The following is a 15,987-nucleotide window of genomic DNA, read 5'->3' as shown; positions in this document are numbered from 1 at the left end:
AAGTTGAGGACATATCTCAGAATGTTGAGCAAAAAGAAGAAGAAATGGAAACGATGGGAATATTATAGGCTCCATTCAGGAGATCTAATATCCCAATGGTAGGAACTTTGGAAAGATAGAACCTAGAAAATGGAGGATACATTATTAATAAATTAATTTAGCCAAATTTTACAGAACTAAAGGGCACAATTTCCAGATTCAAAGGGCTCACTGAGTACCCAACATAATGGATGAAAATAGACTCATACCAAAAGACATGTCTTTATGAAACAAAAGAGACAAAAGGAATCTCTTTTATGATGATGAAAGTAGCTTTTCAAATGACAGCTGCACAGCAAGCAATGAGAGAAACCACTCCAAATTGGAGCAAATTAGAAGGCTCTGGGAGAGGTTTTTTTTTTCAGTAAGTTGAAACCGATAAAGTACTTAATATATTTGAACATGTTGAGAGTTGATACAAATGTAGAAACTCATGGAGGTGAATTGTATATAGAAAAGTAAGCAAAGGAAAAATAAAGCCGTTTTCATGAGCATATTTTAAAAATCCTCTAGAATAAAATAGATCATTTAGGGAATTACATCCCTCAACTGTGAATATTATTTACATAATAAAAATAAACACTGATCATCATTAAAAGTAAATACTGAATATTGATCTAACTAAAAGTGCAGTATAAGTCTTTTGGGGGCGTACGTTTGTGGTGGGGTTAGGACTGGAATGGTGGAACATGCCTAATCACTATCTGTGGCCATGAGTTTGGTAGTTATAGAGCATGTTAAATATCAGAATTAGTTAAAGCAATTCAAAGTATTGCCTCTAGGGAGCAGAAAATGGGGCGAGCATGGCAGAGAGATACTGTTGCTTTTATTAAGTCTTGTAGAACAGTTTCTCTTTTTAATGTATAAATGTGTAAGTTTAGTTATAAGCTTTTTAAAAAAAAAAAAAAAAAAAAAAGGGAAAAAAGAAAGAGCAAGGGCTTCAAAACCAGGTAGACCAGATTTTAACTTTCATCTCCATCACGCCTCTGAGCCTTAGTTTGCTCATGTGTAAGTAAGGACAATAATACCTATTTACCATGGTAGTTGTGAAAATTAGGAATATCATATGTAAGGCATATTGCTTGTCACCTACTAGATACTCCAAATTGTTTAATTGAATGAATGAACAGACAAACGAACAGATAAATTAATACACAAATAAACCTTCAGCTGTGAGGTTAGAATACACAATATAGGTATTCAGTCAGTAACTACATGCCATTGTTATTGCAAGTTACTTCTTTGATATATGTGATGAAAGAGCATATAAGCACTAAGGCAATACAATTTAATAGATGTGGTTCTGAATTTTGTCACTCACTGTGAAACTTTGGGACAGTTATCTGATATTTAAGTCTCCACTTTTTCACCTGTAACATATTTATAGTAGTTTTGTTAAAAACAAAGTTGTTACTGCTACCTGGTCTTTAAGAAAAAAACAAAAAAGCAAAGTTGATGTTATAATTAAATAAGGTGTTCCTTTGTAAGCACTGTGCCTGGAGCAAGATACAAGTTCAAATAAGTAGTGGCTGTTGCTAATAATACTAATAACTCATAAATATAAAATAGTGACATTAAAGCTTCTATTATGTAACAGTGAGTGGAAAGATTTAAAATTCTATGTGCATCATGGTAACAGTGATGTAAAACTTGCCATACTTCTGGATAAAAACTGGAAGGGAATGACAAAAAAAGATAAACTAATGTTTTTTAGAGTGGTAGGATTATTAGTGATTTCTTTAAAAAGTATTTTCTTTGTTGTTAAATTGTGTATATTCTAAATCCAAGCTGGATAGGGGAGAAGAATGAAAAGATACCTTGTGTATCTAACTTGAGTTAGAATTCTAGCCCCACTTGCTTTGTAGCTGTTTCATTTTAGAAAATTATTTAACTTCTCTGGATTTTGTTATTTCTATATTCAGATGAGGAAACATCTTAAATATAGAAATAACAAAATCCAGAGAAGTTAAATAATTTTTCACCTCCCAGATGAAGTTTAAATGCACAAGTAAAGATAAATACACTTAATTTAAATGTGAAAGTTAAATGAGCTAATAGGTTTAGAAAGCTTAAAGTGATATATACAAATATTATCACTGAGATATTCTAATTTCTATTTTTACCTTTATTTCTTTAAACAGACCTCAGAGAGCGAAGATGAGATTCTGGGCCAAAGGGAAACAAGGGGAGAAGAAGATTGCCAGAGTGAAACCTACAACCCAGTCAGAGGTTTTGCCACTCTCTGCAGGCTCAGATGTGATTCCAGCTCATCAGTTTCCAGATGGTAAAAGTGACCAAAGGGTGGAGCTTGTGGTCATAATTTCTGTTGCCAGTCCTGTAGTATTCATAATGTCAATCCTGTTGCCTGGATGTTCTAATGAGATAGGATCAGCATTGTCAAATCCTTCCTTAACTTAAAAATAAAGTTACATTTTTCCTGCAGAAGTTGTTCCCATAAAATGTGTCACAAAACAGTGAAGCAGCACCCACCTCAAAAATGATTTTGTATGTAGGTTAGTCTTAGTTTTCTAAACTATAAAAATGTAGCCATCATTCATTCATTTAACAAATACACATTACTGGTTATAACTAATAGCAGCTAATATCTGAGTGCTTCTCAGATTATTAACTCAGTTGATCACAACAATTTTTTTGAAAGTTGGTACGATTATTATTCCCAATTTATGGATGAGAAAACTCAGGCACAGAGAAGTTATTTATTAGGGCAGGCATGATGGCTCACTCCTATAATCCCAGCACTTTAGGAGGCTGAGGTGGGCAGATCACTTGAGTCCAGGAGTTCAAGACCAGCCTGGGCAACATAGTGAAACCACATCTCTACAAAAAAATATAACAATTAGCCAGGCATGGAGGCTTGTGCCTGTAGTCCCAGCTACTTGGGAGGCTGAGGTAGGAGTATAACTTAAGTCTGGGAAGTTGAGGCTACAGTGAGCCATGATCATACCACTGCACTTCAGCCTGGGAAACAGAGTGAGACTGTGTCAAAGAAAGAAAGAAAGAGAGAGAAGAAAAGAAAGAAGTCATTTATTTATGTACGTATAGTAGCTAGAAGAGCTAAGAGTTGGATCCAGGCAGTCCTGCTCCAGCGTCCACAGTCTTAATCACTGTGTTGTATATTAAGTACTTGCTGTATTTCAGTACCTACCAGATACCTGGGACTTTATAATATAGCTCTTATTTTTCAGTTTTAGAAACGAGGTCTCACTGTGTTGCTTAGACTGGAGTGGTGTGATAATACCTCACTGAAACTTCTAACTTCTGGGCTCCATCTGTCCTCCTACCTCGGCCTCCTCCCAAAATTCTGGGTTTATAGCCATGAGCCACCATGCCTAGTACCATAGCTCTTATTTTAACTTTCTGGGCATGCACCATAACACATATGAGAAGTACCCAATAGTTAGTTCATCTATTTAGAAAACTGACCTCTCTGAATGGGAAAATTACTTACTCTCCAAGTTATCCTAATGTTAGAAGATTGCCCCTTCTTCTCAAGCCCTTTTCTCATGCCTGAGAGTTTTTAGCTACTATGCAAAGATACCAACTGTCTTCAACAGGGATGTACATCAGAGGTGGGGGTATATGGTAACATGGGTGAAATACCAGCATTGACTAAAATAGAGGTCCTCTGAAGAAAGCCTTAGTAAGGATCGAACAGACCCAGTTACAATAAGAAAGCAAAATCTTCTCATATCTAGGATAGAATAGAGAAGGAGGAAAGATCATTGGGCTTCCCAGAGGGATGGACGGACTTGAGCTCTGGATGCCAGAGGAAAGGATGGTAGAGATGTACTTAGACCCCTGTGTTTTTGTATTTTATTGATTCGCTTCTAGCAGTTGTCAAATGGATGTGGATAAAACCAATAATAAATTAAGTGAATACTATAGGTTTGGGAAACAGGGATTCCCTACTGTTGAGTGACTAAAGTGATCAATTTCTTATATCTTGTCTGGTCGACAGTAGTCATTCTAAATTTTTTATTTCCCACAATTATATTCTTTGCTGCTAATTCTTAAGAAAGAAGTATAAACTCTAATTGAAAATTCATATTATACACAGACTTTGTGTGTTTGTTTCATAGTGACACATGTATAAATGTTAGGATTATAGCTTTTTATTTATATTTGGCAAAAATTATTAAGATAGCCCTTGTTTTTGATGCTAATATGTGATTATGGATAATTTCTTTGGTAAACATTATTTTATTAATAAAGTTACTGATTTTGCTAAATGAAATAGATACTTAATATATCTAAGCTGTATAGTAGAATTAAAATCAGTTGATGTATGTTTGAATATAGTTGTATCCTGTATCTTTATACTCTACTCTCATGTCATAACTGAGGTTGAGTTTGTCTCAATTCCTGCCTGAGGTGGTATTTAGCATGTAGGGGGCTACTTTTTTCCTTTATTATCAAAGTTAGCTTAGATAGAATCACGATTTATCATTGGACAGAGGGCGAAGACCATACACGTTGGGAAGACAAGCACATATGGAATGAGAGACGGCCAACATTCTTATTGAGCTCCAGATAGGGCTTCGGCAAATCTAGTCTAGTTCTAAATTGTAATGGGCTACATGGAATCTAATTTCTCTGATGTGAACATTTGTAGTGAAAAATTATAGAGAAAATAAATTGATAATTATTTGGGGGATGTTTAAGAAAATCCTAAATGCTAACGAGACCCAAGCAGAAGCAAGCCAGTTGAGTTACTTGGCTCCCTAGCAGGTTGCCAATAATCACCAAATGCTATCACGGAAGTATTCCAGGACTTTAGACCATAGGAAAGGAAAAATACTAAGTATCAAACTCTAATGGTTTATTGGACTTGTATATAGCTATACATGTTGTTTCAAACGTGTAGCAAAGCTATTACTTTGTTAACAGTGAGCATTTAATATGCTAGTATGGTTTTGTATTCTCTTCTTTTCTTTGGGACTGAGATCTTTGGGATCTAACTTGATGTCCTGCAAGGCATTTCTATCCAGGTTTTTAATACCAGACTTTACCTTCTTGGGAGATATGATATCATTTCCCTTTGAAAAGTGGTACTTTTAAAATACATTTTCTGTACAAATGTGGTATCTGGATTTACTGCTTAGCTGTCTGACCTAAAACATCAATGTTTGTTTTTCATATACTTGCATGTTTCCTTCAGTGACTTACTAAAGGAACATTAAAAAGAAAGATGTGAAGATTATTAACGTATTTACTAAATATGTCTTTTTGGGTCTTCTACCTTGAATTATAGAATTAACTCAGTATCACCCAACACCTCCTTTGAGCCCAGAACTGCCTGGCAGTTGCCAGAAGGAGTTCAAAGAGAACAAAGAACCTTCTCCAAAGGCTAAGCGCAAGCGAAGTGTGAAGATTAGCAACGTGCCTTTGGATTCTATGCATTGGCAAAATGACTCTGTCCAGATCATAGCAAGTGTCAGTGATTTAAAAAGCATGGATGAATTTCTTCTGAAAAAGGTACACTTTATTTGCCAAGTTAGGCCCATGAGCCGCTCTGTCTATGGAATGCTTGTGTGTATCAGGATATACCCTCTAGATACCAAGGTTGTATATGCTTCCGTGCTTTAGATGGTCTGTTATTTACCAGAAGTGTGCAAATAATAGGATATGTGTTAGTCAGACTGGGTAGACAGGATGTAAGGTTGTAGGCTTTAGTAGTGACTTAATTTTACTAAAATTGTCATATTTCATATGGGAAAGTGCAGCTTGTTGCACAAGGGAGCTGTTTCTCTTGTAACAGAACTATAGAATCATACAGTATTAGAAGGGACCTCAGAAATCATCAAGTAGTAATTATAGTTTGAGTATCTGGTCGTACTTTTACCTGGGTCCTATGATAGCCTGTGGCTTGCACTTTGAGGACAGTAATTGTGGAAGAGACAATACATGCCTACTGTTGCATTTACCTCTTTTCAGTTCATTGATTATGTACTAAAACTAGTTTTGTGATTCCCAGGTGAATGACCTAGATAATGAAGACAGCAAGAAGGATACATTAGTGGATGTTGTATTTAAAAAAGCCCTGAAAGAATTTCGGCAGAATATCTTTAGCTTTTATTCATCTGCGTTGGCGGTGAGTTGGACTGTGTTAGGAGATATTTAGTAGTTCAACATATGAAAAATTTGACAGTGCTATAGAAGGTAATACAAAACTCATCTCAAAAAGAGATTTCTCCAGTTCCTTGTTTTTGTTTTAGAGATAGACAAGGAAAAATGTACTGAATGATGTCAGATTAAAAGCTCCCTTGAATTTCCTCGAGTAGCTTTGTCCCACCTTATAGCTGTGTTTTTCATCGTTTAAGATACTGACTTCAGATATCCTGGGTATGATTCTGTTTTACCCTGTGACTTCATAATCCTTTTAGCTCTATTGCTAGGCTCTAATGTCTATTTTTCCTGTGTGAGGACTCCATTATATGTTTTCTTTCAGTAGAATTAGGGCAGTTAGTTTATGGTCACTGATTGCTTTCTTTTTTTTTTTTTGAGACAGAGTCTTGCTCTGTCACTGGGCAGCAAGCTGGAGTGCGCAATCTCTGCTCACTGCAATCTCCACCTTCCAGGTTCAAGCAATTCTCCTGCCTCAGCCTCCCGAGTAGCCAGGACTACAGGCGGGGGCCACCACGCCCACCTAATTTTTGTATTTTTTAGTAGAGACGGGGTTTCACCATGTTGGCCAGGATGGTTTTGATCTCTTGACCTCGTGATCTGCCCGCCTCGGCCTCCCAAAGTGCTGGGATTACAGGCGTGAGCCACCACGCCTGGCCAAGGTCACTGACTTCTACGTATCAGTTTATTATCACTTTGAGATTTACCTTATACCATACTTTCATGTGATACTGGTCATGTTTTAGGAAATTTATTTTTTGTGTGTGCAATTAATGCTTTGGTCTATAGAAGCATTAGTGTTTTTGAATTGTATTCAGTAAAAGAATTCATGCTTTATTGGCTTTTCATCGTTCAATATATTCTTTAATTCACTGTGAAGAGAAAAATCAGGAAAAAATTTTAATTTATACTCTACTTTTATATTTCTCTCAGGGTAACTTTTTTTTTGCTGTGTAAAAACAGGTACCATACAGTCTGAGAGAGCAGGAATTTAAAAACTATAGTAAAGAAGTAATCAGTTCTTGACAAATTACGAGATTTGTTGAGGGACATGGTTGTCCATATTTTTTTAATTCTTCTCAGTTACTTAACATTCTCATCTCTTTCTCTGCTCCATACCTGTATTCCCTAGTTCATGGGCTCAGTGATATTGAATGCTTTAGTGCACTTTGGATCACGTAGGAAGAGTCAACATTATGAAGTAGAGCTTAATAGTGGTTTTCTAACCTGGGATTGAAAAAGTTCAACCTCTGAATCTGAAGAGGTGAAAAAGGAATACATTCTAAATATGTGTTGTTGTTGTTTTAAGAGACGGAGTCTCGCTCTGTCGCCCAGGCTGGAATGCAGTGGTGTCGTCTCAGCTGGCTGCAACCTCCACCTCCTGGGTTCAAGCGATTCTCCTGCCTCAGCCTTCCAAGTAGCTGGGACTACAGGCATACGCCATCACGGCTGGCTAATTATTGCATTTTTAGTAGAGACGGGGTTTCACCTTGTTGGCCACACTGGTCTTGAACTCCTAACCTCAAGTGATCCACCCGCCTTAACCTCCCAAAGTGCTGGGGTGAGTTACCGCACCTGGCCTTGTATGTAATATTTTTTGATCATTTAAAAGCTTATGTTGGCAGGTCACAGTGGCTCACGACTATAATCCCAGCACTTTGGGAGGCCAAGGCAGGTGGATCATGAGAACAGGAGTTCGAGACCAACCTGACCAACATGGTGAAACCCCGTCTCTACTAAAAAAAAAAAAGCAAAAATTAGCCAAGGACGGTGGTGCACGCCTGTAATCCCAGCTACTTAGGAGGCTGAGGCAGGAGAATCCCTTCAACCTGGGAGGCGGAGGTTGTAGTGAGCCAAGATCGCACCATTGCAGTTCACCCTGGGTGAAGAGTAAGGCTCCGTCTCAAAAAAAGAAAGAAGGGAAAAAAAAAAGCTTGTTTTTCTTTCTTAAAAAAATTCCAGATCTCATTTAAATAAAAGAAATTCTATTTCATTTCCTTGCAAATAATATGATTTTACTCTGGGTGTGTCACTCTTCTTTGGAAAAATAAATTGGTTACTTAATATATCCTTAGGCAAAGATTGAAATATTCATTCTTTCAATTTTAGAGTAGAACCAGCTAACCAAGGTTCATTTCTCGGAAGGTAAGTAATTAAGAGGGTTGCAAATAACTTTTATAGCTACATAAAATTAAAAAGCCATGCTTGGAGAAATTCACAAGACTTCCTCAAATTATTACAGTTAGATTATTTACTAAAATTTATCATGTTTTGTTCTGCATTCATCCCATACCAGAATGGGAGTTTACAAATACTGCATTATCTTACGGGTATGCTCATTAGAAATTGTATCAGGATCCTAATCTTTATTCTAAATACTACCCATTACAAGTGTATACAAAACTTTGTATTTTAAGAGTTTCTTTATAAAACCATACATTTTTTCTCTTATTGCTTATAGATGGATGATGGGAAAAGCATACGGTATAAAGACCTCTATGCACTATTTGAACAGATTCTGGAAAAGACGATGAGGCTTGAGCAGCGTGATTCACTGGGTGAATCTCCAGTGAGAGTTTGGGTCAACACTTTTAAAGTGTTTTTAGATGAATACATGAATGAATTCAAGACTTCAGATTGCATAGCCACGAAGGTAAATGTGATATATTTTAATTACTAAAAGGATTTAATTATGAATTCTTTTAAGAGTTTTTGGGACATCTTGTATTTGAGAAAAACATTACAGAGAACATGTCAACTCAGTGCTACTTTAGATCCTCCAAACATCATTCTATCTTATAATATATCAGACCATGTTTTCTAAACCATATTTTCTGTAATCAATACATTTTTCACTGAGTTCTGCCCTCCAGATTATATGCTTAGCTTTAACAGAGATCAGGGACAAGGGGCACTGGGTCATGCCTGTAATCCCAGCACTTTGGGAGAGTGGGCAGGTAACTTGAGATCAGGAGTTCAAGACCAGCCTGGCCAACATGGAAAAACCCCATCTCCACTAATATGCAAAAATTAGCCAGTCATGGTGGTGGGCACCTGTAATTCCAGCTACTCAGGAGGCTGAAGCAGGAGAGTCACTCGAACCCAAGAAGCAGAGGTTGTAGTTAGCCAAGATCATGCCACTGCACTCAGCCTGGGTGGCAAAGCAAGGCTCTGTTGTATTATCCAGTGGCCTCATTATAAGAACCTACAAATTATATTTATTCTTGAATTAGGTTTTAAGAAATATGTGTTTTGGGAAATCTGTATAATAATAATAACCTTTTTATTTTGAGTGCCTCTTATGGCCTGAGAATTGTACTTGATGTTGGATATTTTATTTAATTCTTGCTTCAGCCTTATTAAATAACTTTTATAAAATCCATATTACAGAAGAGACATCAGGCTTACACAAAGTTATCAATGTGTTGTTTTTTTTTTTTCCACTAGTACCCCAGATGAAATAATTAGGTACCTACTCACATCAGGAATATCATCAATATTTTGTATTGATTATGTTCCATTTAGTTATTCTACCTTATGTGTATTTAGATTTGCAAACCCTCTTCAGTCCCATTTTTGACGTTGTCAGATATAAACAACTTCTGGAAAGTTCTTCAGTTCTACATCGAGGTTAAGGTATTTATTTTATGCTGAGGAAGATTCTTAGTAGGCTTGTACTGCCTTTGTTTATAAGTTTAAAAGGTTGGGTTTAGATTGTTCTGTACTATGGTTATCAGGAAATGTCATATGTAAAAGAGCTTTTCCATGTTCCAAATGTTAACTTTTTATATATGATTTATAGTTAGCTCCACGGTAGTTTTCTAGAGCTAAAATATGGGAAGTAAAATCTTTAAAACAATCACTTAATGATTAAAATAATCATTTAATATGGTAGTGGCTTCTGGGCAGAACTGAGGTTTAAGAAAGAATAATCTCTAATGTATTCTTCATTCTGTTGCTGTTATTGGCAATTATGTTTTACTGGATTTTAAAACTTTTTTCTCACATTTGCTTATTAGCACTACACAGTTCCTCTTGGAGAATAAAGAGATGCCTGTTCTGTTACCTGTTGAGCAAGTATCTTAACATTTGCAATGAAGTAAGAAAGTATATTAGTCTTTGTCATCACAATTTCTGTATTTTTCCTGTCCCTGTCAGGTGCCAAAAACAGAAAGAAAGAAAAGAAGGAAAAAGGAAACTGATTTGGTAAGTTATAATCAGTTTTTTAAATTTAAAAAGTATGTTTTCAGATCAGTGGTCTTAGGTATGTCATACATTACTTACGTGGATGTACTTATGAAATAAGTTCATCAGGTATCTGGGCGATAATCATATTTATACCTTTGCAAAAATTGAGAATGATCAAATGTGACTGGACTTGGTATCAATGATAGCTTCCTAAAATGGCAGAAAACTGAAATTGTTTACTCATGAAAGGTAAAATATGATTTCTTTTCAGAACTGGGGGTAGGGAAGGAGCTCTTCAGGAGTTTTCTCTTCCTTCTAAAGGAAGAGATTTTACAGTTATAAATGCTTTTGATTCAAAAGACATTTCTGAAGGCATCTGAACAAATTTACTGTTCATGTTCATATAAGCACACAATATATACAGTCACACTTTTTCACACTGACAGATGTATGAAGTTCTTTATTGAAGAGGGCTTTGTAAAAGCAAAAGACCAAAAACAACCTAAATATATAGGGAAATCATTAAATAAATTAGATACATCTATATGCTATATATCCAATATATGATGTCATCATGTATGCATCATATATACAGTACATACCGTATATAATACAATAGGTAACATATGTACTATATATATCACATATATATTGTGTGGTTTATGATAATTTCTGCAATTACAAGGATGAATTAAGCCCTTGAGGTATACATAATCAACAAGTGAAGGCAGTAAAAGTTTTTCAAATTATTACTGTCAGGTATGATAAATATTATAGTAGGAATAGCACAAAGTGCTGTTGGATACGGAAAGAGGGAATGAAGGAAGCTTTACAGAAGAAAAAATACTTTTGCTAGTTCTTGACAAGTGAGTAGGGGTTTAGACAGGCAATATCTATCTGGCCAATGGCAAAAAGAGTACGTACAAATGTGTGTGAACGAAGAACCTGGTAGGTTGAGCCAATTGCTTTCATTGGCTCAGGTGTTGTGTGTTTATATGGAGGTGTTTGAAACAGAAGGTAGGAGTCTGATCAAGACTCTACTTTCAAAATATTTTGAATACCTTACCATTTCACATCACCTCCACTGCTATCACAACAGTCCAGTGAACTATGAACAGTCTCATACTGGTCTACTTTCTTATACTCTTCTCCCCCAGTAGTTCTGTACATCATAGCCATAGGTACTTTTTTAAAAATAAAAATCATATCCTTTACTCAGAGCTGTTTAGTGATTTCCAGTGTTTCTCAGAATGAAACCCAAAGTTCTTATCATGCCTACAAGGCTTGACATGATCTTTACCGTGACTGCCTCTCTAAGCTTCATTTCCTCCTACTCTCTCCCAATTCCTTCTGTTTCAGCTACATTTGCTCCGGTCACTTCCCACTTCCCCTCCTGTCACTTCCCACTTCCCCTCCTCCTATCTTGTTTACTTTCTCCTGGAAACTTTAAACTTTAGGGCCGACAAAACCTGGATTCAACCTTGCCAATTGCACATTCTAGTTGTAGAATATTTATCGTCTACCTTACTAACATTCAGGATTATAAATCATCCCCTCCTGCTTGTAAACAAAATTCTGAAATCTTTTAGATCCTTACTTGTAGCTTTTCCACTGTTTGTGTTAAAAGTGTGATCTGACCGTTTATAGATTATCTGCCTATTGCAAAGTATCTGCCTTTTCACAAGTACAGAATCTTGAAAGTAGTATACCTGACTCCTTAGCCTGGTTAGCTCCGGTTCTCCAAGAGGATTTTCTCATTGAGAAACATTGGACAACTGAAGCTCTGAGTCTCAATGTCCTCATCTATAAAGCAGGAATAATGCCACCCACCACTGACATTTTTTGTGAAATTAAATGAGATTGTATACAAAGGAAAAGGTAGGGAAGGCAGAGAACCTATTACTAACAGGTGTGTTTAGGCACTTTATACACTTTAAGCCTTAAAAGAGTAGTTATTCATGTCAACAAGGGAAAGAACAGAAAGAATAGTTGTTGAATAAATTTATTCAACATCTATTTTATTATAATTCAGGGACTGTAACAAGTGCAATTCATAGAAAGAAATGTCTAGAAATACACAAATAAATGTTTATCTTGTTAGCAGTCAAATTAAAATGAAGCAACAGTCATTTTCTACTTTTTCCATCAATGAACAAAGCTCAAAGTAAATTAATAACCTAGAGTTTGGAAACATAAGACAAATTTTTCAACACTACAAATGGAGGTGTAATCTGCATAACCTTGGACAATGTACTTTAGCAGTGACTTATTAAAAACCTTAAAAATGTTAAAGAAAACAAAATAAAAACTGATCCAGCAATATGGTATCTAAGAATTTGTTCAGAAGGCATATCAATCACACTTTTTCACACTGACATGCTGACATGTATGAGATTCTTTATTGAAAAAGAGTTTGTAATAGCAGAAGACTGAAAACAACGTAAATAGATAGGGAAATGATTAAATAAATTAGATATATCTATATAATAAGATATTGCTTAGCATTAAAGGAAAAAAGGACATTCACCAGTATGTTTTGTTAAGTAAAAAGTACAAGTGCTGACCAGGCACAGTGGCTCACACTTGTAATCCCAGCACTTTGGGAAGCTTAGGTGGGCAGATCGCCTGAAGCCCAGGAATTCGAGACCAGCCTGGCCAACATTGTGAAACCCCATTTCTAATAAAAATACAAAAAAATTAGCTGGGTGTGGTGGAGGGTGCATGTAATCCAGACTATTTGGGAGGCTGAGGCAGCTTGAACCGGGAGGTGGAGGTTGCAGTGAGCCAAGATCGTGTCTCTGCACTCCAGCCTGGGCGACGGAGCGAGACTAAGGCGAGAAAGATCTCAAAAGGCAGCTTCTGCCCTGCAGTTCCCCCCTGCTCCCATTCCATAGTCTGGTATTCAGAGCACTAGCTTAATATTTCTTGACTTGAATATTCTTATATTTTAGGCATATTCTATAAACTTGTTGTTTCTTGGAAAGTTTTGTAAAATTATTCTGGCCATTCTTAATTTTACTCTGAAAGTGATCATCTTTGTATATAACAGTTCAGATAAGAAAATTAAAGTTACTTTTACTGAGTGAGAAAAAAAAAAAGGTTGTCTCAAAAAAAGAAAAAAAAAAGTACACGGGCTAAATACTGTGTAGAAAGTTACTATTTGTATATATTTTTTAAAATTTTAAATATATTTTTATATCTGTACTCATACACAGACATATACACACATATAAAATATCTGAGAGTATACTGATAGTGATTATTTCTGGAAAGAGGAGCTAGACAGAGACAGCTAGGGTACAGAGATAGGAAAAAGACTTATTTTGCTTTGTGTACCTTTTGATCAGGGGTTTATATTATATCCATTCAGAATAAAGTAATTTTTAAATTGACATATATTTTACATATTTTAGGGGTACAAGTGAGTATTTGTTACATGCAGAGAATGTGTAATGATCAAGTCAGGATATTTGGGGAATTTATCACCTTGAGTATGTATCATTTTTGTGTGTTGGGAACATTTCAAGACCTCTCCTACCTATGGAATAAAGTAATTTTTAAAATTTTAATGAAAATTTTAAATGAAAACAACTTTAATATTAGAGTTTAGTAGAGGAAAATAGTGTTTGTGTAATTTATAATTTATAACTGTGAGATAAGATGTTGTTATCTGGGAATATTTGAGATACCATAGAGCAAGGCCACATTATGAAACTAGGATGGATGTTTTCAGGATATTCTGAGTGGAATTATGTTGTTACATTGTTTATAGTAGATTTATTAACACAATTTTTAATTCCTTTAGATTCTTTTTCTTTATACTACTAGGGTTTTTGTCTTTCTTAGATAAGTTATTTACATAATTATTACTTTTTTTTTAACTTTTTTCCATGTCTTCCTTTTTTGATTCTCCCCCCCCCCCCCCCTCTCTCTCTCTCTCTCTCTCTCTCTCTCTCTCTCTCTCTCTCTCTCCCTCTCTCTCCCTCCCCCTCTCTCCTCTCCCTTTCCTTCCCTCTCTCCCTCCCTTCCTTCCTTTCTTCTCTCTCTCCTTTCTTTCCTTCCTTTTCTTCCTTTCCTTCCTTTCTTTCTTTCAACTAGGCCTTACTCTGTTACCCAGCCTTAAGTGCAGCGGCATGATGACAGTTAACTCCAGCCTCAACCTCTTGGGCCAAGCAGTCCTCTCATTTTAGCCTCCTGAGTGGCTGGAACCACACACATACCCATCATGCCTAGCTAAATGTTTTTTCAGTTTTTGTAGAGATGGGGGTCTCACCGTGTTGCCCAGTCTGGTCTCAGACTCCTGGGCTCAAGTGATTCCCCTGCCCCAGCCTCCCAAAGTGCTGGGATTGGAGGCATGAGCCACCACACCTGGCCTAGTACATTTATTATTTCATTTTTTTCTTACAAAAATATTTAATTATTCTTGAACTTATTTTAGTCTCAAGATCAAGTTAGGGACCAAGGCATCAAGAGTGTGCTAGGGATCACGCTCTTTTTCTTTAATAGTATATCAGTTGCCTGCCTGCTGTTGAATGATAATATTTCTTTTTCACTGGGGGTACATGTGCAGATCGTGCAGGATTGTTACATAGGCATACACATGCCATGGTGGTTTGCTGCATCCATCCCCCTGTCACCTACATTAGGTATTTCTCCTAATGTTATCTCTCCCCAATCCCCCCACCCCCTGCTATACCTCCCCTAATGTAGGTGGGATAGTAGCCCAACAGGTCCAGCAGGCCCTGGTGTGTGATGTTCCCCTCCCTGTGTCCATGTGTTCTCATTGTTTAACATTCACTTATGAGTGAGAACATGTAGTGTTTGGTTTTCTGTTCTTGTGTCAGTTTGCTGAGAATGATGGTTTCCAGCTTCATCCATGTCCCTGCAAAGGATATGAACTCATCCTTTTTTATGGCTGCATAGTATTCCATGGTGTATATGTGCCACATTTTCTTTATCCAGTCTATCATTGATGGACATTTGGGTTGGTTCCAAGTCTTTGCTATTGTAAACAGTGCTGCAATGAACATACGTGTGCATGTGTCTTTATAATAGAACGATTTATAATCCTTTGGGCATATGCCCAGTAATGGGATTGCTGAGTCAAATGGTGAATACCATTTTTATAGTACAGTTGGCCCAGCACATCCATGGGTTCAACCAACTATGAATTCAAAATATTCAGAAAAAGAAATTCCACAAAGTTCCAAAAAACGAACTTGAATTTGTTGTGCATTGAGTGAATCCACGCAAATGAAGTGATGTATACGCATTGTATTGGGTATTATAAGTAATCTAGATATACAGTATAGTATATGGAAGGATATGCAGAAATGCCTAAATAATATGCAAATACTATGCTGTTTTATATAAGGGACTTGAGCATCTGGAGTTTGGTGTCTGCAGGGAGTAGCTGGAACTAATCCCTCACAGCTACTGAGAGGCAATTGTATACTCATATCTTAATGTATTTGGATTTAATTTTTTAGTTTCTCTTTTTATTCATTGATATGTTTATTCTTACGCCAGTACCAAATCTCTTAAATTACTTTTTATTTTATCAAATACATATATACAGGTATACCCTTATATACACATGACTCTAAAACATCTTAT

General features: G+C 36.2%; 1 protein-coding gene across 9 annotated transcripts in view; it reads left to right on the top strand.

The window, feature by feature from the left end:
• The window catches only part of MYO9A (myosin IXA), a 274,327-nt gene that overhangs the window by 211,538 nt on the left and 46,802 nt on the right, over positions 1-15,987 (top strand). For all 9 annotated transcript variants that reach the window (XM_032244686.1, XM_032244687.1, XM_032244689.1 and 6 more), the window contains 5 exons: positions 2,181-2,323; positions 5,312-5,535; positions 6,035-6,151; positions 8,645-8,836; positions 10,342-10,389. In XM_032244686.1, coding sequence (XP_032100577.1) covers positions 2,181-2,323; positions 5,312-5,535; positions 6,035-6,151; positions 8,645-8,836; positions 10,342-10,389 — 724 coding nt within the window. The remainder of the gene's footprint in view (positions 1-2,180; positions 2,324-5,311; positions 5,536-6,034; positions 6,152-8,644; positions 8,837-10,341; positions 10,390-15,987) is intronic.

This window comes from Sapajus apella, unplaced genomic scaffold, assembly GCF_009761245.1.
Source record: "Sapajus apella isolate SASKATOON/1434 unplaced genomic scaffold, GSC_monkey_1.0 scaffold55, whole genome shotgun sequence".
NCBI lineage: Eukaryota > Metazoa > Chordata > Mammalia > Primates > Cebidae > Sapajus > Sapajus apella.
Note: the sequence above shows the minus strand (reverse complement) of the source record. Positions and strands in the feature narration are given on the sequence as shown.